Source organism: Aulonocara stuartgranti (genome assembly GCF_965226115.1).
Source record: "Aulonocara stuartgranti genome assembly, chromosome: 10".
NCBI classification, from domain to species: Eukaryota; Metazoa; Chordata; class Actinopteri; order Cichliformes; family Cichlidae; genus Aulonocara; species Aulonocara stuartgranti.
The window spans coordinates 19,028,279-19,051,915 of NC_138946.1; the positions used below are offsets into that span (position 1 = coordinate 19,028,279).

At 39.3% G+C, this 23,637-nt stretch overlaps 1 protein-coding gene across 4 annotated transcripts in view; it reads left to right on the plus strand.

Moving 5' to 3' along the window:
• The window catches only part of cadm2a (cell adhesion molecule 2a), a 224,480-nt gene that overhangs the window by 172,321 nt on the left and 28,522 nt on the right, over nt 1-23,637 (plus strand). For all 4 annotated transcript variants that reach the window (XM_082549652.1, XM_082549655.1, XM_082549653.1 and 1 more), the window contains 2 exons: nt 9,969-10,121; nt 13,181-13,318. In XM_082549652.1, coding sequence (XP_082405778.1) covers nt 9,969-10,121; nt 13,181-13,318 — 291 coding nt within the window. The remainder of the gene's footprint in view (nt 1-9,968; nt 10,122-13,180; nt 13,319-23,637) is intronic.

Here is a 23,637-nt window from a genome sequence, read left to right on the forward strand (position 1 = left end):
TGCTATTTGTAACATTTACTGTGTTAAAAACTAGCTGGCTGGCTTTGTCTCACTCTTAGTTCAACATTCCGAAATCCCGATTTTTAAATAAAATGATCGCATCAACCCTGGAAAGAAACCCCAGTAGATGTGTAAAAACTAGTTAAATTAAAACTAGGGGTTTGATTAAATGAAACGCTTGTGAACATGCTGACATCACCCATTCAGAAGAAATTCCCATTTGTGCCATTTATAAAATAAAATGCATGCCTCACTGCAAGCTGAGACATTGTCAGATTTAGAAAATTAGTGTGATTAAAACACTATTACCAACACTTTTGACTAGAGCACACCCTCTTTGTTAAGGCGCACTGTGAACCAAAACAGCTTCCACTCCGCCAAGAATGAAACAAGAAACAAAGAATTGCTTTTAAGAACACATGCATAACTGAATGTTGCGATACACCTAAGTGAAAAAATAGTTTAATTAAAAACCCTATGGTTTGATTAAATTAAAACCCCGTTAAAAACACATAAACTCATATAACCCCTCTGATACCCTGTGGTATTTCAACACCTGAACACGCATGCGCACACACACACACGAAACTGGTCAAATCGGCTTGGCTGGCCGCCATCTTGGACTAGTGCCATCGAATTACTGAACGCGCATGCGCACACGCACGAAACCGGTCAAACCGGTTCTCAAACCGGTTTGGTTGGCCGCCATATTGGATAGGTGCCATCGTTCAGTTGGCCGCCATCTTGGATAGGTGCCATCGTATTACTACTATGGTTCTTGAAAAATGACCCAGTGCTGAGTGCACCTGTGGTGGACAACTCTGTCTATGCTGTGCTATTTGCAGATTGATTGAATCTGTTTAAACATTAAGATTAGTGTTATGGGTGAACAGCTAAGGGCCAACTGCTCATTTTTAGGCCCCCAAACTGCTGAATATGAAACTATTCAGGTCCTAAGATATCAAATATTCAGCTGTCTGAATCAATTTGCTGGCTGTTTGTGGTTATGTGAGCGTGTGTATCTGTGCTTGTAAGCCCATATATACGTGTGTGCATGTGGAATGTCAAGCCTTCCACCTCCCCGGTATGCAACCATGAAAGCTTTGATGCATTCAGAGTATCTGTGCCTGAGCAATTTAGGGGGATAGGCTTTTAAAAGTTTTCCAAAGTAAATAACAAAATAAGAAATGCCTGACAGACTTTTTATTAAACAGATAGCAGAACTTTCTCTCAAAAGTTAATCTTAGCTAGAAAGTTAAACTTTTGAGACAGCTGTCTTTTTTCCCCCTGGTAGAGTACCTCTATGAAACATCCTTTCATATCGGGCTGAAGATTGGTACGGTGTTCTCTCTGATAGAAAAAAAACTTGACTGTAAATCTCCAAAGATCCCTAACAAGTCCCCTTTCTCCAAGACAAGGACCATAAAACATAAGAGGAAGAAAAAGAAGGAAAAGGAGATGGAATGTAGGCCTTGGTGGGATAAAGGAGACGAATTAAGGAGGCATTTTATGAGAGCTTTCAGATGCAGTTATCACCTGTGAAAGAAACAGGCAAACTTTTTCTCTGACCTTGAGCATTCTGCGTCTTCTCTCTTTGTCATTTCACTTTGCGCATGTCTGTGTTTGAATGTAACATTCAGCGTTTGATTTGAAAAAAAAGGGGGGAAAAACCCTGCTTTTGTTTGCTGTGCACTTAGACGTGCATGCAGGTATTGTAATTAAAAGTTCTGTATAGTTGTCACTGTGGATTGGAGAAACTGGTGTCAGACAAATGTCATTTCTGCTCGTTCTGATGTAAAACAGGCTGAGGTGAGAAAGACAGTGCACTGTCAAATGAGGCAACAGATCCAGTTATTACTGTCTTTATTAGTAGAGCCACTTATCATTCACAGGGTGTAGAGAAGGATACTGGAGGCAAATGGGAATAATTACCTCACACTTATAGTGTCAGGCTTATTCTTTCTGTCTTTAAGGAGAAAGTTCTGGAGTGCAGAATTGGGAATAGGAAATAATTTCTCTCTCTCTCGTTTCTTTTTTAGAAAAAGAAATCCATTTTTTAAACTGCAGCCTAAAATTAAGAGTTGTTTGCAGGGAACCTTTAACACTATAAAAACAAGGATACAACACTGCAGACCTTTTCCACTTTCTTTTAAATGCTTTGCAAAGTCATTTTGAAGGATAGCTGTAAAAATATGTAGCACCTTATAGACACCCCGCTCTCGAGCTGCTGGGGAAAATGTATTCCTCTGCAAAATACAGTAGAGTTTATGGGCAAGAGCTGTCTCCTCGCTGACCCGCTTCTCACAAGGACTTAATGAAGTAGGGCTGGCGAGGGTGTCCCACTGAACTCGACATGGCAGGTAGAGACTGATGAAAGAAAATCATTTCTGTCACAGGAAAAATCTCCACAAGCCAATTACTCTATAGAGTATGGCACATTTTACATTTTAAAAAGCCAGTATTCCACCGAAAGCTATAACGGGTAATGGAGGCTGAGGAATGCCTGAGATAGAGAATATACATTAAGCAATTCAATAGGCATTGCATTCTGTTTGCTTTTCCCTATCAGTCCCTCACACACACACATTCGCACAGACAAATTCAAGTCCCCAGATGGGTTGTTGACAAGGAAAAGAGAACAGTCACATCCAGACACAGGCGGCTGAATGTATATTCTGAAATTTGCACTTTTCTCATTATAAAACTGTGTCACTTGAATGAACAAACACCTGCCAAGGTTCCATACTAATACATACTGTCCCTGGATAGATGAAGGGACAGGGAGGTAGAAGGAAGGAGGGGGTCAGTGGAAAGAGGGAAAGAAAAGGGCAGAAGAGAGGCGAAGAAAAAATATAAGGAAGCAGTAAAATGTGCAAACATGACAGGTTAAAAGTGAGTAGTTTGAAAGTCCTGGCTATTATATGGACTCTGTATGTCCATACAATAAACACGTGTCTAGTGTAAAACAAAAAAAAATGTAATTACCATCCATTCACATACACGTTTCCTTTCCTGCCATTTTTAATGGTTCCGCAAAGCAACACAGGAAAACTGCTACAGTATGTATGCAGTCTAATTTGATATGTGCTGGACTCCAGTTGCACACACACTGTGCATGTCACCATATATAAACAATTTGCTGGCATGCTGTGGTCATCTACTGTGATATTTGCAATTTTAGTGAGGCTCACCTAACATATTGATGGAGCACAAAGCCATCAGCTGTGTGTGGTAACAAACTTACTGTAGGGTTACCCTGGTGGAGCTGGACAGAGCTTTGAATACTCAAGCCTTCTGTTCTCTGTGGGAACAAAGGAAAAGTGATTAAATAGATACCTTTTAGTTTCACTGTGGTATCACATTTTTAAAGGTGAATGCTGACTATAATGCAGGTTTGGGTAAGACACTGGTCGGACTGTGCCATAGTCAGATTTGGATACTTAACATGTATAGTGCCATTGCTATTATCTGTGTTCTTAACTAATTATTAAAGTCAGTTTCATAGCAAAACCAGGAGGTGAAAAATGTCCATGACAGGCAGATCATACCTTATGTTTTGAGCTTTAATGGTGAAATGTAAAGATAATGTCAATAAGTGCAATAAAGGCTTCCCAACACATGTTAACAGATTAGAGCCTAAGAGGAAGAGGCGTAAACACCGCTGCTCCACCTGTTTATATTAAAATGTTGACCAAAGGTGGTAGATGTCTGTGTGAACTACTGAAGATGCACTATTTTAATTGAATCTTTTATTAAGGATCAAAAATTAAAATTGCACAGAACAAACAGAGCATGTGTGCCTCCATACACAGTTTCCCACCCATAATAAAAATGAATGAAGCATCTTGCACCTTCTGTCTGTGCAAGCTTTGCTTTGTCTTAGCTTTCCATTTCTGCACTCTGCGCTTTTCTTCTCAGAGTCTTGGAGCTTTGGTGTTACGGCCGTTTACTGTTATCTGATGTCACGGCTGCATTCATGGGAACCTCAGCATGGATGCTGTTCTCAGCCTGAGGCCATCAGCGGTTGTAATTGGATGTAGAGAGAATCACAAACTTGGGCTCAGTGATCAAAAAAAAAATGTGGTTGTATTCCGTCAGTAGTTATTGTGGAATACAAATCTGCCACTCTTTGATGTTGACAACAACACCGTCCTCCACGAACACATTCAGGGCTGTCGGCAATAATGGTCTATAATGGATGGCATGCAGCTGCAGCACCTTCGCAGACAAATAGCAAAGGATGCATTCCTCTTCTCCACTCTCTCTGTCAATATACAAGCTTTCATGTGAAAGACTAGTGGTCGACTGTTTGTTCTACATGCTGTGGAAAAATGTATGTCCTGTGCACTGCTTTTATGTTGTATAAATCATGTATAATTAGTATATAAAATTTGAACCCTAAAGAAAATCCAAATGTTAAAAAATATAAGCTACATTCATTGGGTGTTTCATCCCTTAATTGTATCCGTCTCCATCTGGCGAGCCAGAAGTTGATGTTGTAATGATGTGGTCACATGAGCTTCTGGCCTCTCCTGCTTACCCTAACCCAGTCAGCGCTCTTCTCCCAGCTCTGCCCTCTGAGAGATCTTGCTCTTGGTCTTCCTAGAGCTAAGTAGCTTCTCCCCTGCCCTGATCAGCTGGGTGGATGGTGCTGATGTCCCAATGGGTTTGCAGTTTCATACACATCTCCTGCTCAGAGATATGTGCCAGATCCAGGAGGACCGTCTCTCCTGGGTAAATGACATATTGCAACCTGACAAAGGTGTGGGCCAAGATGCTTTTGTATCCACAGAGCATGTCTCAATTCCCAAATGTGCAGGTTAGCTGAAGGGAAGGGTGCCTCAAACTACACTGATAGAAACAGTGAAAACATTTCTCCAGAAGCCAGTTTCACTGCCTTTGTCCTTTGATTGTCATTTGCCTTCTGCGACCCCTGTAACTCTAATCCTTCCCAGTTAGGTATTTAGGTAAGCATTTGGACAATAGCACAACATTTTAGTCTTAATTCAGATAGTACTAAAAGTATTAACTCTTTATGAATTAAAGTCGTTGTTATAAACAGCCTTTTCAGGAGGTCATTGGACAAACTAACATCATTTTAAATTATTTTAAATGGTTTGTGTTTAACACTTTGCAACCAGTGAAAACTTGAAGTCCAGAACCCATGGACGTCAACAAATGTTGTTTCCTCAAATTCACTTACAGGCCTTTAATGCTGCCTGCGTGTATTTTTTTTTTCTTCAATAACTGAAAAGCATGCTCTGTTGGGCTGAGATCAGATGACTTGGTCTTTGAGGAATATTCCATTTCTATTCTTTGAGAAACTTTTTGGTTTCTCAAAGGTTTAGGTTATTATGGCTGTGCATGGTAAAGTGTATAATGGATAGTGAAGTTTTGGAGTATTTGGCTGAATCTGAGCAGAGAGTATAGCCCTCTGTAAACCTCCAAATGCATCCTGTTTCATCTGTCAGCAGTCAAAACACTAGTGACACTGTAACACTTCCACTTACAGCCATACATGTTCATGCCATAACATTGCCTTCACCGTGTTTGACAGATGAGATGATATGCCATCATCCCGCTACAAGTTAATTTTCGTTTCTTCTGTCCTAATCTTTTTAGAACTGTTTTGTTTAGGAAAATTCAAATCTGGCCATTCTGTTCATGTGCGTTACCAGTGATTTTTCTTTTGCTGTAAATCCTCCGCGTGAAAGCATCACTGGATTGTAGACAATGATGTGGCTACCTCAGCCTGAGATCGTTCTTAACTTAGTTAGATCATATGAGTGGGTTTTGGAAACTGTGCAATGATTCATTGTAGCTGTCTTCTGCTGTCTTTCAGGATGTTTAGTGTTGCTGATCAGCCTGCACAATCCTTCTTCTTCTTCTTCTTCTTCTTAAAATGTACCTGATTATTGATCTCTTTGTTTTGGATTTTCAGCCTAATGACAGCCTCTCTCATTTACATAAACATGTGTTTGGACCTCATATTGAGAGTACAAGTAAAAAAAAATAACCTAAGAACAGGCCTGACCATGACAATGACTTGCCAGTTAGATGTCTCTTTTGATTAATTGTTTTTGGGCACTGGTATAAAAGTGGCTTTAATTCTTAAACAGTGAATTTAGTTTTGTTTACAACCTTTTTGTAAACTTTAATTACTTTAAATTAATTTAAACTTTAATTATTTTATTCTTTAAACTTTTGTTAAACTCCCCTTGATTAAATATGAAAATCTTTATGTCACACGTTGATTATTTGATTTACAGTCCATTGTATTGGTGTACAATGCTAAAATTACAAAAATTAATGGAATCATTGTCCAAAAACATATACACCTTACTACATTTCTAGATAAGACAGACTTTATTTGTAACTTGCTGATCAATTGGTCTGATTATGGAAGTGGGACTGAAATCTAAGGGTATTTTTACTGTTAGCAGTATCCTTAACAGCTATGTTGTGATTTCATGGCTATATATAACAGCTTTCATGTTTCAAAACCCAGCCTGAATCCCCTCCTTCCAGGGGGCTCAGGATGATCCTGCTTTTTGGCATCGAATCTATCCTGATCTTTGCCTGTAACTACTGGAGGAAACTACTGGAGGAACACATGACTGGATTACAAAATCCAGATTATGTATTGAATAATAAGAATCATATAAATTCAGTATTCGAGGAGTATTTAATCGTTTTTCTCCATTCCTTTATCAGGAGGTGATTGACAGGATTTTCCCACTGATTCAATCACGTTTTGTTACAGCTGAGTCACTTTACAATTAATCACATTTATTATAAATGTAATGTCATCACAGCAAGTCAAATCATTCTCATTACTTTGCTTAAGTAAACCAGCAAATCAGAAAAGTCTAGATGCTTTCCAATGAACTCCTCATGCCCCTCATTCTCTCTCAAATCAAATCTTAGAGTGGGATTTCGAAGAGAGGACAGGATGAAGGTAGAGTTGTATCGCGACAGCAAGCGAGCCAGCTACAGTAAATGTATTTCCTGACATTTGCCTGCTCGTACTTCCTTGCCCAAAGTAAATAAGGCAACAGTTGAACTGAAGCGTTGTTTAACTTTTACACATTCACAGGTTAGTGGAGCTGCCTGAGTAGACAGAATGAGGTCTTAGGGTGGGTGGAAAGAGAGAAACTGAGAGACTGACAGAAAGATAGATAAACAGAGACAAAGAGCAGTTTTTGTCGGGATTTAATCCATATTTACCTTATTTTATTTGTTGGGACAAAGTCTATGCATTTGTTTGTGTAGTTTGATGACACGCGACAGGAATCCTATCTGTTCAGGAGAGCTTTAACCATCAGCTGAACTGGCAGCGTATTAGACTGAAACTAATTCTGTGGTCTTGCATTAACGGGCATGTGAACTCATACAGACACTCACAGAAACAGCAGTGTACTGTCACTACACTGGAGCCTACAGATATGTCATGTGCTCATATCAACTTGTCATGTCTGCTCAGGCTCTGTACACAACGTGTAGCGATAACCGGTGTTGTGAAGAACGGGAAAGGACAGAACAAATGCAATAATAAATGAGACAGAGCAGCTGTCGTTTAGCCAAACCGATTACAACACTTTCGCCATCGACGGTAGATGTTTAGCCTGGAACCCACAAAGCAAAGCCTTCATGTCTTTGCAGACCAAATGACACAGCATTGCTCACTGACATAATAATGCACCTAGAAAGGCTAGAAATGTGCCACTGTCTGACATTTACGAAGGTACAGTTTCCACTACGTATAGATTATTACCTGTGCAACACTGAATGCCTTCTGCTTCACAAAGTTTTAATGAGAATAGAAGATGAGCAAATTTTTCACGAGTACTGTCACGGGAAAAACTACACGTAAATCCCCAAAATTATAATAGTGTACGGTTTGAAAAAAAATGTTTTGCAACACATAGATTATTACCATTAGACTTTCCAAAGTTATGAGCAATTATCTGGCCCAGTTCCTCTGTTCTTTGTTACACGTATTCTGAAAATTCCCAGAAGAATTGTTTGGTCCAGGTTCATTTTGGTTCTACATGAAATCTTTTCAATTCAGATTTACAATAACCCCAGTACCGTTGTCTACTGGGCCAGTAGTGTGAGGCAGTACAATTATTTCTTACATCTCATGTTTTCATGCTTGGATGCCCATCAGCAAAAAGAGTAACATATTGATGAACTGTAAAGAGTGCAACTATCCAGCTGTGCAATAAGACGCCAGCTGAACCAGTTAAATACAAAGAGAGCGCCGGCTTCTTTCAAAGAATTTGAAATGAGGCCTGATCTATATCTTAGCCTTATTAAGGTGCCTATTAAAAATATCTAATTATGTATTACTCCATTAATAAATTCAAGTGACTGGGAAATTACATCCATCCATTTTCTTAACCACTTATATGTTTCAGGATAGCAGGGGAGGGCTTGAGCCTATCCCAGCTATCATAGGTCACCAGTCTATCGCAGGGAAATTGCATCCATCTCTAGTAAAATTACGGTACATCTGATGGTCTAGCTGCAGGAATATAACAAGATACAATGTATATTTTTGCCTTACATTTAAAAGATGTTTCACCTAGTATTGCGTAGTATATAAAAATTAATTAAAGTTTGGATTGGAGTTTGAAGAAAGGCTGAAAAGCTTAACGCTTTATGATGTTATAATTGATGTATTAGATACCTTGGGTATCATTTCTCATAATTCTGCCAGCCAGACTAAAGTACTCCTCAAACAGACTGTGTAATAGCTTTTACTTTTCAACCCTGTCTAGAGAGGCAACAAAACCCAGAGTGTTTTTTAAAATGATCATAAGATACAAATACGCTTTCAAAAGCTGACATGAAAGAAAATGTAAACATCTGTACAGAAATAGTCATGCTATCTTTCTGTTCTTTCCTTTAATCCAACCATACTAAGTCACACATGCGCACACACTGTACTTGAACAAGGGGAGTTCTGAGTCACTTTCATGGAGATTAAAAGCAAAGTAGCCTTGGCTGCTCATATTAAATAAGGTTTGTAGAAAGGCATTATACTAGCAAAAGGAAGGCTTGACTAAATCTTCCCGACAGCCAAGGCCACAGAAACAGCAGGAAAGAAATTTCTGCACACTTTATAGTTCACACAGCCTTTTTTTCTAATTGCAAATTAGTGTGTAGTTTTTCGACTGCTATTTCCAAGGTGTCGACGAATTTTATTAAATTTTTTTTATTTTAGCGCACACTCCCGTCCTATCATAGACGTGAAGTCTAGTTTGAAGAGCCCTCTTGTATCTTTAAACTCGCCATTCAATCACAGCAAATCTATTTCTACTTGCACATCTTGCCAAATTCTCATTAAGCCTCACTCTCTGCCTTTTATTGCAATATTGATCCCCACTGCATTCAGTTATGTCTTTTGGAAGATTACATTTTCATATAAGTAAATGTCTGCAGTGGTTTACAGCAGTGAAGGCTGTGTGGTATAGTTTAATGTGGTGGTTTGCTGATGCATTCATTTTTAAAACTAATGGAAGAAAATCAATTTCATTGGTACTGATAGATGATTTTACAGAGAAGTTCATCTAGGATATGCATTAATTAATACCGAGAGCAGATGTCGAAACTTTAGGGCTTCTGCTGTCGTTTTTTTCAGAACAAAGAAAATGTTTAGAACCAAATAACAGGCAAATATTTTTTCTTGTTTGTTTTTTTTCCACATGAGATGATTCTAGATTGGTTAATCTCTCTCTCTGCGTGCTTTTTAAACTCTCTTTCTCTCTATCTGTGGATGCAGTTTATTCCCTATATGGACATCAACACTGATGCATTATAAGAACCACCGTTCAAATATTACAGCCTTAAACCCTGTACCTGTCACCGCACTGTAGAAGTCCACAAGTTTCTCCCACAGCTGCTAGTTTACAGTTATTTGAACATTTTTCTAACTATCTGCCTCTGGTTATCTGTGTTTCCAGCTCTAAGGGACAACAGAATCGAGCTTGTGCGTGCAACATCATCAGAGTTGACCATCAGCATCAGTGATGTCACGCTGTCTGATGAAGGCATGTACACCTGTTCTCTCTTCACCATGCCTGTCAGAACGGCCAAAGCTTACCTGACTGTTCTGGGTGAGTACAAGATCCAAAGCAAAAGCAAAAACTCCACCTCAAAGGAAAATTTCATAGATGGACGTTATAGCAGCTATAATGTGTGTAAAATCTGTAGTAAAGTGATCTAAGTACATGTTTTTCCTCTCTCTCTCATTTGCCATGGCTAAAAAATAATATATATACTTTTTTTAAACTCTGAACGGTGTTTTAAAAAAAAAAAAAAACAGCTTCCAAATGCAACACATACCCTTTAGGTTTCCTTTTACCTCAAGCAGAAATTGTCGATTAGTGAGAAAAAGACGAAAGAAAGCAAAAAAGAAATTGCATACCTTACTCAGATGTCTTGAGTGGCTGTATATCCATTTCCGCTCGTGAGGTTGCTGAAGATACAAAATGCTCCAACTTGACTTTCTTTTTCACGGAGTCTCAGGAGCTTTTCAAATCCAGTAATAATCGTTTGGAAATAATTTGCAAATCTGACTCCCCATTTGAAATCTTTATATAAACATATATAATTATTATAATTCACAAAAAGAAAATAGTGAAATTGTCGAGTATAGCAATATCTATGTCATTATTTTGTGAATTTGTTGATTTTAGAAGATTCGGAATTACTAGTAATACAGCATAGCTAGATTTTGCAGCCTTACTGGAGCCTTGCTTTTCTTTTTTGAGGCTATCAGCTTATTGGTTTGCTGTGATGCTATGTTGTTAGAAATAGCCTGTTGCTTATGCCTGCAAATGCAGATAAAAAATAGTGTACACTGTTAGTACCTCCCTCCCCTTAGCAGTGTTTGTGTTGTGATCATGGCCTCACACAAACATTGTCTCATTTCTTGCCACTGGGCTTATTATCTTGCCAATTAGTTTTTGCTAATCTTAATAGATGTGCTTGTGCACTCCAGGATCATTAGCTGGCTCTCTGTGTTAACAAGCATTCTGAGAATTAGACATTAAAGGCTACTGCTCAATAAGAATATGGAGAAAATCATTTTGCAGTTTTGAACAATAGTTAATGGTGCAAGCTAGAAAACAGAGAGGGTGATTTAATAAACACACCAAATAGTCTGGGGATGGCCTGGTTTATCTGCCACTGCTTTGGGACCATAAGCACTGGGGACGAATAAAAGAAAACACTGAAAACGATTTTGGAAAAAAAAAACTGTAATACTACAAATATGCAAGCTTCGCATTCAAATGATTTGGTGCTGGAACAAAAATATGTGCTCATCTGTTGCCAGTGCGTAAAGCTGATGAGAATGTCATCAAGGATAGTAGTGTTCAACCTTTTACCTGATGGCACTCTAGATGTTACAGATATTTTGAGATAGAGTTCAGCCTACAGGTAAAATAAATGTCTGTAATAAATTTCATAGCAATCCATCCTATAGTAGTTGAGACATTTCTCTAAAAAATGTGAAACTCCTGAAGGTAAAGTAAAAGTAAGAGCTCAGAATAATCAGGAATTCATCCACCAAGGGCCATCAATACTGGCACATTAATGCCTGGTAATCTTTCTTAAGTCTGAGTCATCAAAGTAGCAGGTTTACCAACAGACTATTTCTGGAGCTTAACTATGGGATGCATCGTTAGCTGCTAGCATTGCCGCTAATACGGCTAATGCTGATGCATGACTTGATGTGCTTAGTAGTCGATCAGTAATTGAAAGTGTATGCAAATGTTATCAGTAAAGGATATTACCTTTAGCTCTAAATACCTTATGATCGACCTTAATTCTCAAACGCTTAAAGGAAATGCATATATATTTATGTGTTGATCAGCATAGTAAGCACTGTAATCACACACCACCACAGAAATTTGTGGAAACAGTGAAATCCAATTTCCCTATTTTCCATGTATCAGAAATTGAGCTCTTTTCTGCGTGTTCAAAACTCAGCTTTATAGAGAGAGGGTGTAAAGCTGTACAGCCTATAGCCACCCAAGGGGAACGTGACTGTACACGATGAACAATGCACTTGATCTGCTTTTATTCAGTCTGGAGGAAAATCCATCAAATACTTTTCTGAGTCAACCCACACACACTTATTCGCACACCACCGTTCTTAGCTGTTGTGGCACTCTTACTTTAGATACTTCAAAACTAAGCAATTTGCATTAAAAAAAAAAAAACAGGCGCATTAAAAATCACATGTATAATATTAACACATCCTTATCGCTAAATTGTGCCTCTGCCGAGCAGCGGCTGTTGTTGGGATTACGTATGCAGTTTGCGCCTTCAAACAAATGGGAAACATAAAACAGGAGGACCTTTAAACTGTGGCAATAAACCTTACAGGAGGCGGTGAGACGGACAAGGCAAGAGTCAGTCAATGGCATTGACTGACAGAACTTTCAGTCACTCAGCCAGAGGCAGACTTATTGCTCATTGACAGTGGAAGGGCAGACACCACACATTTAAAACACTCATTATGGGAAAGGCCAGTGATTAACATTTTCTGTAAATAGTAATGGCCTTGTCTGCGGTCACAGCCTTGTCACACACAGACATACAAAGCATACTATTTGTCAGCCTACAGTTTTTCCTTTGATTGATGTGATGATATTTGGGGTTTTATGTTTTCAAGGGAAGTGTAGTAGTGAATAAAAACCACAGGAAAAACTGTGGAATTGTTCTTTGATTGCACATTGATGTGTTTTTATGTATTTTCTAATTCTGTGAGCATCAAAAACAAAATTCCTCTCTGCCTCATTGTATTTGTTTTGCAGCAGAGTCAGTGTTTTATGACCTGGAAAAACCAAAGAAACAAAACTAATGGTGAAAAATTATGTCTCTTATAATTTGGTTTGACCTAGCAGTGAAGCAGGGAATGACCCAGTGGTTAGAAAAAAAAAATCCACCCACCCATGTGCCAGCACGAATCTTCTGTGATGTACCGTCGAGCATGTCGCTGCTTGGTGAATCTCTGTAGTCTGCTCTCTAATCTCCCTGCAGGTGGGAAAGCTAGGGGGGCGGGTGATTTCCAATAAGGCATACTAATATTATTGTTGTATAATGACACCCTGCTGCGCATGAATTAGTTCTGCCATCGCTGTGATCTCCGTTTTCCATCCTTCAGGTGTGCCAGAGAAGCCAGAGATCGATGGCCTGACAAAGCCCGCCATGGAGGGAGACCACATCACTCTGACCTGCATCACCCAGGGCAGCAAGCCCGCCGCTGACCTGCGCTGGTTCAGGAATGAAAAGGAGGTCAAAGGTGTGTAACGTCATACCTGCGTTTACACGTGCATCACATCTATGGGTACTGTGGCTAGAAAACATGCCATCATGCAAGCAATTCTAAAAATGCCAATCAGAGTTGGTGAATAAAAAAAAAGCACGTTTGCTTTTGTAGTCACCAAAAACAGGCTGATGATTCATTCGCTTTTGTTCAAAGATTCTGTTATTTTAAAACATGATCAACTTATTTTATAAAATCTAAAATTTAGGCTGTTCTCTGTAAATTAAAGTAAAACAAAATGTTACTTTTTTATAAATGAAACTATTTTGTTACTTTCTTTGTAGTCCGTACCTATTAGCTGTGCTCTAATAGCATCACTTTCTGTAATTGGTATCTGCTGATTTACTGATATTTTAATACTCCCCAGTTAGCCCCACAGTGATCTCTTTGGAAAGCCGTCTCGCTGTGTTGTCAGATACAAAAAATATTGGCTATCACATTTCACAATGGCTCGTGATTGTGCTTTGTGATAAACAAACAGAGCAGAAATGTGGCAGAAAGTACTCATTTGTATTTCACAATGGATTTAAAATTGGTATTTTCTTTTTCATAAAACTATTGCCATAAAACTGCCGCTTTGGATGTCTCTACAGTGTATTCTTGTTCCGAACAAGTTGTTTCTAATAGAGCAGATTCAGCATGTGTCCTCTGGCCTGAGACCAATACATTAACCTCCCTTGTTATTAGAGGGCTGTTCTAAATCTCACTGACTGGACTACATACCTCATTTCCACCCTGCTCCCGCTCTGTTCTACTTGATGAACCGTCCGCTTTGTAATTGAACGAGACAGCGAGAGTGGGAGAGAGAAGGAAGGAGGGGAGAGGAGAGAGAAAACTGATAAAAGAGATTTGGACATGAAATGATGAAATAAAGTTTTTCAGGGAGAGGAGGAACAGATGCAGTTGTGTATCAAATAAAGTATATAACCCAGTTGGACAGACTGTCACAGATCATCACAGCTGAAGAACTCTTACAAAGGTTTCTCTGTTGATTCAGAAGGCAGATTAAAGTCAGATATCAAAATGCAAATTGCCTTTTTTCTAATTTAAATGACTGCTGAATTGGATTGAAAATCACACATTGACTTTTTAACTGCCAGAAAACAATGCAAATTTCTAGGAAGACGCTGTCAAAATCTTTGTATAACCCAACAGATCACTGAAACCTAATAAGAATAACAAGCAGGCAGGTGTTACACATTCTGAATACCCAATTAAATGTAGCAGAATAGGCTTTATGAGAAGGATTTGGGATGCGCGAGACAGAAACTCCCCAACATTAATTTCCCTCCTAATACAAAGGATTAATAAAGCACATAAAATGTTTTTTTGCCAATGCAAAGATAATTTTTTGTCTTATTAACTCGGCATTTTAATACTTTTATTTCGGCTGTCGCAGACTAAATTAGTTATGTCTGTCATGTCTCTGGCACATATTTCTTCTTGTAACTAAATGGGATGTTTTTTCTTTATGTGTGTTTTTTAAAATTACTTTATCAATAGATGCTTCTGCTTCTGCTGAGACACCTTATAAATCACCTGGTAAAGTGCAGAGCATGCTAACTTCTTTAATTATTATAATATTTAACATAAACATTTAAAGTAAAATCACATTCTTTCAATTAATGTTGTTGTTGGGTTTTTTCTTTTTACTCTTTTGTAATTTTACCCACTACACTTAGTATTTCTTTTGTTCCCCTTCCAAAGAACAAGCATATAGCATATAACAGATTACAAACTAATTAGCAGGCTGAGTATTTTTTCCTTGCAGGCTTATTGTGTCTCTACGGGTGATTATTGCTACTCCCAGTGGCCAACTACTGAGAGAAGAGCTCCCTGTAAGGCACTGGTAGCCAGGACATTATGTTCTTTTAATTTACCACAGAAACAGGTAGTCAGTGATATCCTCTGTGGCTTAAAGTAGAGAAAATCTCAAGAGGATATGCTCTCTCATTAAGGTCAGATGCTATAATTTGCTGCTGAACATGGGCAACCGCTGTCTTTATTTCAATGCTTTAATAACTGTATAACAATATATTGTTTGATGTAGTTGTTTCTAAAATGTGCCTCGGAGCCGCCGTTTATAAAGCAGAACCTTGAGACAAAATATAAATGTCAGATTAGAAATTTGTTGTCAGACCCGCAGTTGGACTCGTCAAGAATTTCAATCCCAAAGGATGTTTGGCCTACGCTGAATTTACTGAAAAGCTCCCTGAGTTTCTGCCGCTACACCCTTTCCACCCGTGTTTAAGTCCAGACAGCTCAGACTGCTATCTGGCTTTAGGATTTTCTATGGTGCAGACATGCTCTCAGATAAGACTAAATCAATGCTGGTTTTCTACACAGTTTTAAGCAGATATCATGTTTATCTTTCATTTTAATTACTTTGATGATGAGATTGAATCTGTGTCATCACTTTTGTTCGGAAATGCTCAGAACGAGGTCTCTCCTAAAACGAGCTTTGTTAATCTCGCACACTGGATCTGAGCAAAGCGATTTACCAACACCTGAAAAAGTCACCTCTAACCAAACAAATTCATGAATAGTAAATAGAAAACTTTGAAGAGTGCTGGTCTCAAAGGGGAAAAAACATGGATCCCTTATAATAATCTGTCTTCCTTGACAAGTACGTGTCGGTCCATAAAGAACTGTTTCATAAAAAGCTGACAGATTTCAATGTTTTGAAAATGTTATGTTTTGTAAAGATAACATAAAAAGTGTTCCAAGTTAAACTTTTTAGTTTAAACAGCATGGTTGTCTTTTTTTGTTTTCGGTTTTTTAATTAGATGCCTGCAGTGTAGTTGCTTTCTGCAATTTATTTATCAGACATATTCAGGACATGTTTGGTTCAGGGAAAAGCCAGCGCTCAACAATATGATTGACACAGGCACATTTACATATTTAGTTCTGCTTTGTCAATCACTAAAGCATGTCTGCCACTAACTGGACCATTTCTTGTACAAATAAGAAGGTGTGAATGGACCCAGTCGGTCTAACTTGTTATATATGACACCTTGTTATATAAGACACTGAAAGGCTGCTGCCATTCACAAAACATTACAATATATTTATTTCCTTTTATATATATATACAGTGGGGCAAAAAAGTATTTAGTCAGCCACCGATTGTGCAAGTTCCCCCACCTAAAATGATGACAGAGGTCAGTAATTTGCACCAGAGGTACACTTCAACTGTGAGAGACAGAATGTGAAAAAAAAATCCATGAATCCACATGGTAGGATTTGTAAAGAATTTATTGGTAAATCAGGGTGGAAAATAAGTATTTGGTCAATAACAAAAATACAACTCAATACTTTGTAACATAACCTTTGTTGGCAATAACAGAGGTCAAACGTTTACTATAGGTCTTTACCAGGTTTGCACACACAGTAGCTGGTATTTTGGCCCATTCCTCCATGCAGATCTTCTCGAGAGCAGTGATGTTTTGGGGCTGTCGCCGAGCAACACGGACTTTCAACTCCCGCCACAGATTTTCTGGAGACTGGCTAGGCCACTCCAGGACTTTCAAATGCTTCTTACGGAGCCACTCCTTTGTTGCCCGGGCGGTGTGTTTTGGATCATTGTCATGTTGGAAGACCCAGCCTCGTTTCATCTTCAAAGTTCTCACTGATGGAAGGAGGTTTTGGCTCAAAATCTCACGATACATGGCCCCATTCATTCTGTCCTTAACACGGATCAGTCGTCCTGTCCCCTTGGCAGAAAAACAGCCCCATAGCATGATGTTTCCACCCCCATGCTTCACAGTAGGTATGGTGTTCTTGGGATGCAACTCAGTATTCTTCGTCCTCCAAACACGACGAGTTGAGTTTATACCAAAAAGTTCTACTTTGGTTTCATCTGACCACATGACATTCTCCCAATCCTCTGCTGTATCATCCATGTGCTCTCTGGCAAACTTCAGACGGGCCTGGACATGCACTGGCTTCAGCAGCGGAACACGTCTGGCACTGCGGGATTTGATTCCCTGCCGTTGTAGTGTGTTACTGATGGTGACCTTTGTTACTTTGGTCCCAGCTCTCTGCAGGTCATTCACCAGGTCCCCCCGTGTGGTTCTGGGATCTTTGCTCACCGTTCTCATGATCATTTTGACCCCACGGGATGAGATCTTGCGTGGAGCCCCAGATGGAGGGAGATTATCAGTGGTCTTGTATGTCTTCCATTTTCTGATGATTGCTCCCACAGTTGATTTTTTCACACCAAGCTGCTTGCCTATTGTAGATTCACTCTTCCCAGTCTGGTGCAGGTCTACAATACTTTTCCTGGTGTCCTTCGAAAGCTCTTTGGTCTTGGCCATGGCGGAGTTTGGAGTCTGACTGTTTGAGGCTGTGGACAGGTGTCTTTTATACAGATGATGAGTTCAAACAGGTGCCATTCATACAGGTAACGAGTGGGGGACAGAAAAGCTTCTTACAGAAGACGTTACAGGTCTGTGAGAGCCAGAGATTTTCCTTGTTTGAGGTGACCAAATACTTATTTTCCACCCTGATTTACGAATAAATTCTTTACAAATCCTACCATGTGAATTCATGGATTTTTTTTTCACATTCTGTCTCTCACAGTTGAAGTGTACCTCTGGTGCAAATTACTGACCTCTGTCATCATTTTAGGTGGGGGAACTTGCACAATCGGTGGCTGACTAAATACTTTTTTGCCCCACTGTATATAAAGAAACGGGGTTGCATTTAAATGGTTAAAATGAAATGAAACCAATAGTATGCGTCTGATGGCTGGTGGTCTGGGATGTCCTCCAAAATAACAGACTAAAAAGAAAAAAAGCACCTAAAAGCAAGCAAATAGAAAACAGCATGTGTTAATACACGATGTATCTATGCACGTGTAGGTGGATTGGAGTGCACTTCAAGTGTTCATCATCCTGACAGGATCAGGGTGTGTTCAATGTGAAAAGCCATCTGATTGTGAGCGACCATGCTGGGAATAAATGACAATTGTGACATATTGGTGTGGGATCTGGGGGAATAGAGAAGATTATATTACTGGCAGAGCCACTGGAGCAGTCCATCACCCATTCGCATGCAGTTAACAGACACCCTATGCTAAATGTGGGTGTGTACATCTTTGTATACGTGCGCGCCTGCATGAGCAAAACAGACAGATGGAGCAGACAGCGTGCATGTAAGGACATAAGCTTGTGTGTGTGGAACAGAATCCAATATTCTTATTTCTCAGTCTCTTTGTCCCTCAGATCCCCTCAGTCCCCACCCAGTAATGATATATTTCTATCTCAGTTACACACCATAACCCAGAGAGACCTCTTCCAATATCACCACATGTAGAAGTTGTTTACACACCGCTGAACCAGGGGGAGCTGTGTGGAGACCAAGCAAGGCAGAGATGAAATGAATATTTATTTCAAATAAGGGTGGGGATGTTCTCTATCAGACTAGCATTATCATACTCTCTGACCTAAACTGTAGAGGTTATTGCTCCATCATGTAACGCAATAGCTCTATTCCAAGGGGGCTTAAGGGGAAAAAAACACAGAGATTTGATTCAAATTCGTTTGCAGTCGCATCCCTATTCAGTTGTCAAACTTGTTAGTGAAGGACAAGGTCTGAACACTATTTAAGGTCATTGTGACCTCACATTTTGCTACACTATCACTCAAATACTACTGACTGTATTCATTTATGGTTAATTGGCCAGAATTTGGTGCTACTCACTATTCGAACATTCGAATGGGGTTGAAGAGGTGAAGGGAAAGAGGAAAAAATGTGAACACTGTGAACATCCCACTATGAATCAAGTTCAAAAATTTAAAGAAGTTTTGCAGTTAAAAGAAAAAAATACACTTTTCAGCTGCTTGGGCAGTGTTAGAGAGCTTTGCACAATACATAAAAAAGTCTGCGTTGGGACTACATTTATACTATCCAGCTCCCCGGGGTGCTGCGGATCAATGACCATTAAAGATGTAATTTCAAGATGGCTCCTGCAAGTCACTGTGACATGAATAAAAGATGCGTTAGATGCACACACAAAAATACCTCTTTACCCTCTCTATCCTGTTACATGTGCACAACAAAGTACTTGCAAACACGCACATCTGACATATGATCTGTGGAAATCTGTTTCTATATTAATCAGCATTAAGATACGGGACTCAAATGGACAAACAAGATGTTCCACCTTTTTTGTTACTTTTACAATGAGTTTGAAAAAAAAATGAGGTTTTTTTTTTCAAAGCTTTGAAAAACAATATGTTAAGAATAAAGGGCGTAAGTGCAAAAGGTATATCCGACTCATCCTGTGAGTTTGAGGTTAACAGATTTAGACTTGCGCACAGAAGAAGAGATCATATTGCTACGCCCACTGTCTGTGCCCATTAAAAGCCACGTCCTAAAGGTGGAGCACCTGTCCATTTTTTTTAAATGTCAAGACACTGAGACTGACCAGACCGCTCCTTCTAGAGTGAAAAACCGTCTTCACAAATCCGCAGTACACGCTTCTTCGCTGTGAATGCTCAGGGAGTTTCATGTCAGAAAGGACATTATGATACTGGTCTGCCAGGCAGTGATAGGAAGTCTCCTAACATTTAACAGTGCTCCCCCCGGTTGTAGTCACACGTCAGTTAAGCACAGAGTCTAGCTGGTAAGGCAGATCAGTCAGGGGAAGATGCTTACAGACAGCCAACAGACAAGCTCCCTGAAAGCTGCACAGTAGCAGGAATAAGCGAGAAGATGGTGGACAGCACGATATATCATCTCCACACCTCGCTAGAGCGGGAGCTTGCTGCATATTCTTGCTCTTGTTAAAGTTTACTCATCCTTATTGTTATGCAGCTCATCTGGCAGGCAAAGGGAACAGCATACATGGGTGCTAATCTGCCAATATTTTCTGGTAATATTGTGTATTTCAGCGAATTTAAATTTAAAATAGTGTTTAGTCTCGCATATATTTTGATTATTCTCACTCTCACCCGTAAAAGATTTGATATTGTTCTTGCTTGTGCAAGTTGCTTTAATTCTCAGATGGGATGCAGCTCAGGGTATGTTGCGTCAGCCCTCGGGCCCCTGCCGCCAGGATTAGTCAGGTCTGGCACTGTTGCTCATGATTCCTCCACAACCCCAGCAGACCTCCTCGGTCTCTCTTGTCGGTCCCTCTATGTTCTCTTCTTCGGCTTCAACTCTCTCCTGTGAAATCGCTTAGATTCTCTCATTGTACGCCTGTCATTTCCATTTCTAATCCTCTGAGGCTCTGTCTTGGCTCACACCATTGATACAGAGCCATGAGCACCCACCCACAAAACAACCGCATTTGTAGCCAAATACTACCAGGCTATTTGCGGAAAAGAGGTACCACAGGTGCATATGGCAGCATAGTGCCATTTTTTTCTCCTTTTTTATTATATCGGGTCTACAGAGTGTGTTTGTAATGAGAATAAATAACAAATGAATATGATTTTTAAATAAAAGCTAAAATTTGCTACAGTATTTTTTCACATTATTTCCAGTTATCCCTCCATTTGCTACTGCTTATTTGGGTCACGGTGTCAGCAATCTAATCCGAGATGCCATTGCTACCCTTTTCCCAACCACCAGCCACCTCCAGCTCTTCTGAGGGGACACCAAGGCTTTCCCATGCAAGGCAAAAGAAATAATCTCGCAGGGTCAGTTCCAGGGTGTCTTTCTGACATGCCAAAACCACCTCAACTGGCTCATTTTAATGCTGAGGAGCAGCAGCTCTACGCTAAGCCCCCTTCTGAATGACTGAGCTCCTCACCTTATATCTAAGGATGAGCCCAGACACCTTTCAAAAGAAGCTCATTTCTGCTGCTTGTATCTGAGATGTTATTCTTCCAGTCACTACCCACAGTTCATAGCCATATGTGAAGTTAGGTAAGAACGTTTAACAGTGATGCTTCGCCTTCACCTTCAGGTCAGTTGATGTTGTGTTCACTGCAGTTTTTTCCTCTACAGAATTATTTTTTCTGTCAGTTAAAAAATGCTTTCTGGTTTTATTTCCTTTTTAACATTACATATACATGTAAAAAAAAAAAATTGCTGAATCTTTTGCAACTTTTCTTACTCAAGCCACTGACTATAATATGTCTGTCATGTAACAGTTTTTCTTTCTTCTTCGATTGACACGCGAGAGCTTTAATGGCACGTCAATGGCAGCTGCTCTTTTCAGCTGTGTTTAAAATGTGATAAGATACTGTATTTATGGACCAATTACATCAACTCTTATCCAAACACTTCCACACACACACTTTTGTGCATGCTGATTGCTGCTCTTTATTGATGAAGTCTTACTTGGTGTTGGACAACTGTGATTATGTTCTCGAAGTGGATCTCGGAAGACTCGGGAATTATAATGTTAATGAAATTAAACTTTGAGCGAGCATGTCAGTTTCTGTGCTCTCATCCTGAATCACACGCAAGCAATCAGAGACCATTTAAAATTCCATGACAAAAAAAAAGGAATCCACACTCTTAAATTAAACGGCCAAATTATACACTAGAGAAAGTCGTTTTTTGAGTCTTTCCAGCAGTTTTATTTCAATGCAAGCATATTTACAATCAAAGAACTTCAAAAATAGAATTACAATATAAAACTCAGATATAGTAATATTATAAGATAACTAACTAACTTGCTGAAAGTCTACTGTGAAAAATAGAACATTAGGAGCATCGCCAAGTGCGCATTACAATGATTGAAGTACTTAAATTTGTGTCTTTAGCAGCCTTTCTGTGTGTATAATCAGACTGCATAATTCAAGATGATACCTTCAGTTTATTCAGTCATCACAATCTTTTGATTTACATAAAAATTGTTTTTATAAAATAAAAACACTGTAACTTCTTATCCTCTTTGGAAATGTGCTGTAAAATACCATCATGTCCATATGGACCAAAATCTCAGAGGAATGTTTCCATGACCTTGTTGAATCAGCGATGCTGAGCGATAGAAATATATATTATACTCACCAGCCACTTCGTTAGCTACGCCCATTTAACTGCTCTTTAAAACAAATATTGAATCAGCAAATCATATAGCAGCATCTCAGTGCATTTAGGCATGTAGACATGGTCAACAAGTTCAAACCAAGCATCAGAATGAGGACAAAAGGTTTAAGTGACTTTGAATGTGCTTTGGTTATTTGTGCCAGATGGGCTGGTCTGACTTTTTCAGAACCTCCTGATCTACTGGGATTTTCCTGCACATATGGACCATAATCTCTAAGGAATGACTCCAGCATCCCGTTGAATCTATACCACAAAGAATTAAGGCAGTTTTGAAGCACTTCAGTCCAACACACTGACACAAATACACAAGATCGTTCTTTTACTCTTTAATTATGAACACAAAGCCAACAACACAAAGCAAACTTGAAATCAGCCCAGAGAAACTTCAAAGCAAATTCTGCTTCAATTCTACTGTAACTGAAACACGTATAAGTAGAAATAGAGGCTCCACTATTACAAGTCTGATTGTTCATCGCTGCCTTACTGATGAAGTTCAGGCTTTAAGATCACACTGGGTTCTTTGCCAGTTTTCTGTTAGCATGCTGTCCACACAGATGTTTGCAAAGTGCAGATTCTTTGCCCTGGATTCAGTTTGCACTTTACCAACATACTCTTGTCTTCCCGTGGCATAAAAATAAAAGAAATGTTTGTACATCCATTCCTCAAAAGGTACAGACCACTCCATGTTCCTCCTCTCTGCGCACAGACTGAAATCAGCTGACTGTAGCACAAGTGAACAAGAAGAAAAAGACGTTTGACTTTTTTTTTTCTTCCTATCCACCCATCTTGCAGATATCTGAAGGACCTTTTTTAATTATGATGTGATTATTGAACTTACTACAAATTACCAAAAAATCAAAAAGAGCAAAAACAGATATAGCATGTTTGAATTTTTAAAAGGGCATTTCTTTAGAAGGAACCTTCTAGTGTTGCAGAAAGGAGGAGAAAGACAGGTTGGACTCGTGTGTTGACAAAGAGGCAGGGAGTATCAGTTCATTAGGAGCTGCCATAAGTAATAGAAATGGAAAGAAAATGTTTGCACTCCTAAAATAAACTATTGATCCTACAAGTTAGATGTAATTTATTTTAGCCGTCATTTTTTTCCTCTGTCATCTCCTGTATCTTCTTTGTGAAATGCAGCCATTTTCTCTCTCCCCCGTTGTTCGCATAGATGTTGCTAACACTGCAGACCTGTCAGTCATTCATCTCTAGGGGAGGCGGGCTCATTGCCTCAGTTGGGGGAAGTGGCTGAGCAGAATAGTTGATTGGCAGAATTGAGAGAGAGAGGAG